This window comes from Epinephelus moara, unplaced genomic scaffold (assembly GCF_006386435.1).
Source record: "Epinephelus moara isolate mb unplaced genomic scaffold, YSFRI_EMoa_1.0 scaffold3381, whole genome shotgun sequence".
NCBI classification, from domain to species: Eukaryota; Metazoa; Chordata; class Actinopteri; order Perciformes; family Serranidae; genus Epinephelus; species Epinephelus moara.
The window spans coordinates 1-975 of NW_026081073.1; the positions used below are offsets into that span (position 1 = coordinate 1).

Below are 975 nucleotides of genomic sequence, written 5' to 3' on the forward strand. Positions count from 1 at the left end.
CACCACAGTCTGCTGAATGACTTCAGTCTTTATTAATAATCAGACGTTCTCGGAGGACGACGTGGCAGCGTGGTGTTTCCTGTGAGCTGACCACGAACACTCTGCGTTCTCCTTCCAGCTGGCCTCCTGCGTGTCGTACACTTCCTGTGGATCAATAATCAATAAGACGGTGATCAGTGGTCAGTGTGGACTGTTGTCAGGCAGCATGTGGAAACACTCTGACCTTCTTCCAGATGGGGATGCTAGCCTTCAGCTGGGTGACGCCATGCTGGATCGCCTGCTGGCCGTCATGGCGATGAGGAGACGAGATCGCCATGACCACACTGGCCTCGCCCACCGCCACCCACCTGACAGAGGAAGGTCACAGGTGACTTGTACGTGTTACACCAATCAGTGAGGCCGCCTTACACCACACCAGATGTACTGATGTATTGACAGATGTATTGATAGATATATTGATGGATGTATTGCTAGATATATTGATGGATGTATTGATAGATGTATTGACAGATGTATTGACAGATGTATTGATAGATATATTGATGGATGTATTGATAGATGTATTGACAGATGTATTGATAGATATATTGATGGATGTATTGATAGATGTATTGACAGATGTATTGACAGATGTATTGACAGATGTACTGATAGATGTATTGACAGATGTATTGATAGATATATTGACAGATGTATAGATAGATGTATTGACAGATGTATTGACAGATGTATTGATAGATATATTGATGGATGTATTGATAGATGTATTGACAGATGTATTGACAGATGTATTGATAGATATATTGATGGATGTATTGATAGATGTATTGACAGATGTATTGACAGATGTATTGACAGATGTATTGATAGATGTATTGACAGATGTACTGATAGATGTATTGACAGATGTATTGATAGATATATTGACAGATGTATAGATAGATGTATTGACAGATGTATTGACAGATGTATTGA

At 40.2% G+C, this 975-nt stretch overlaps 1 protein-coding gene across 1 annotated transcript; it reads right to left on the reverse strand.

Moving 5' to 3' along the window:
* Window positions 1-8: 8 nt before the first annotated feature.
* Window positions 9-347, reverse strand: LOC126387291 (molybdopterin synthase catalytic subunit-like; the record flags this gene model as incomplete). The annotated part of the gene is made up of 2 exons (XM_050039824.1): window positions 9-144; window positions 224-347. Coding segments are annotated over 2 exons (229 nt in total), but the record flags the coding sequence as incomplete, so codon positions are not given.
* Between the last annotated feature and the right edge of the window lie 628 nt (window positions 348-975).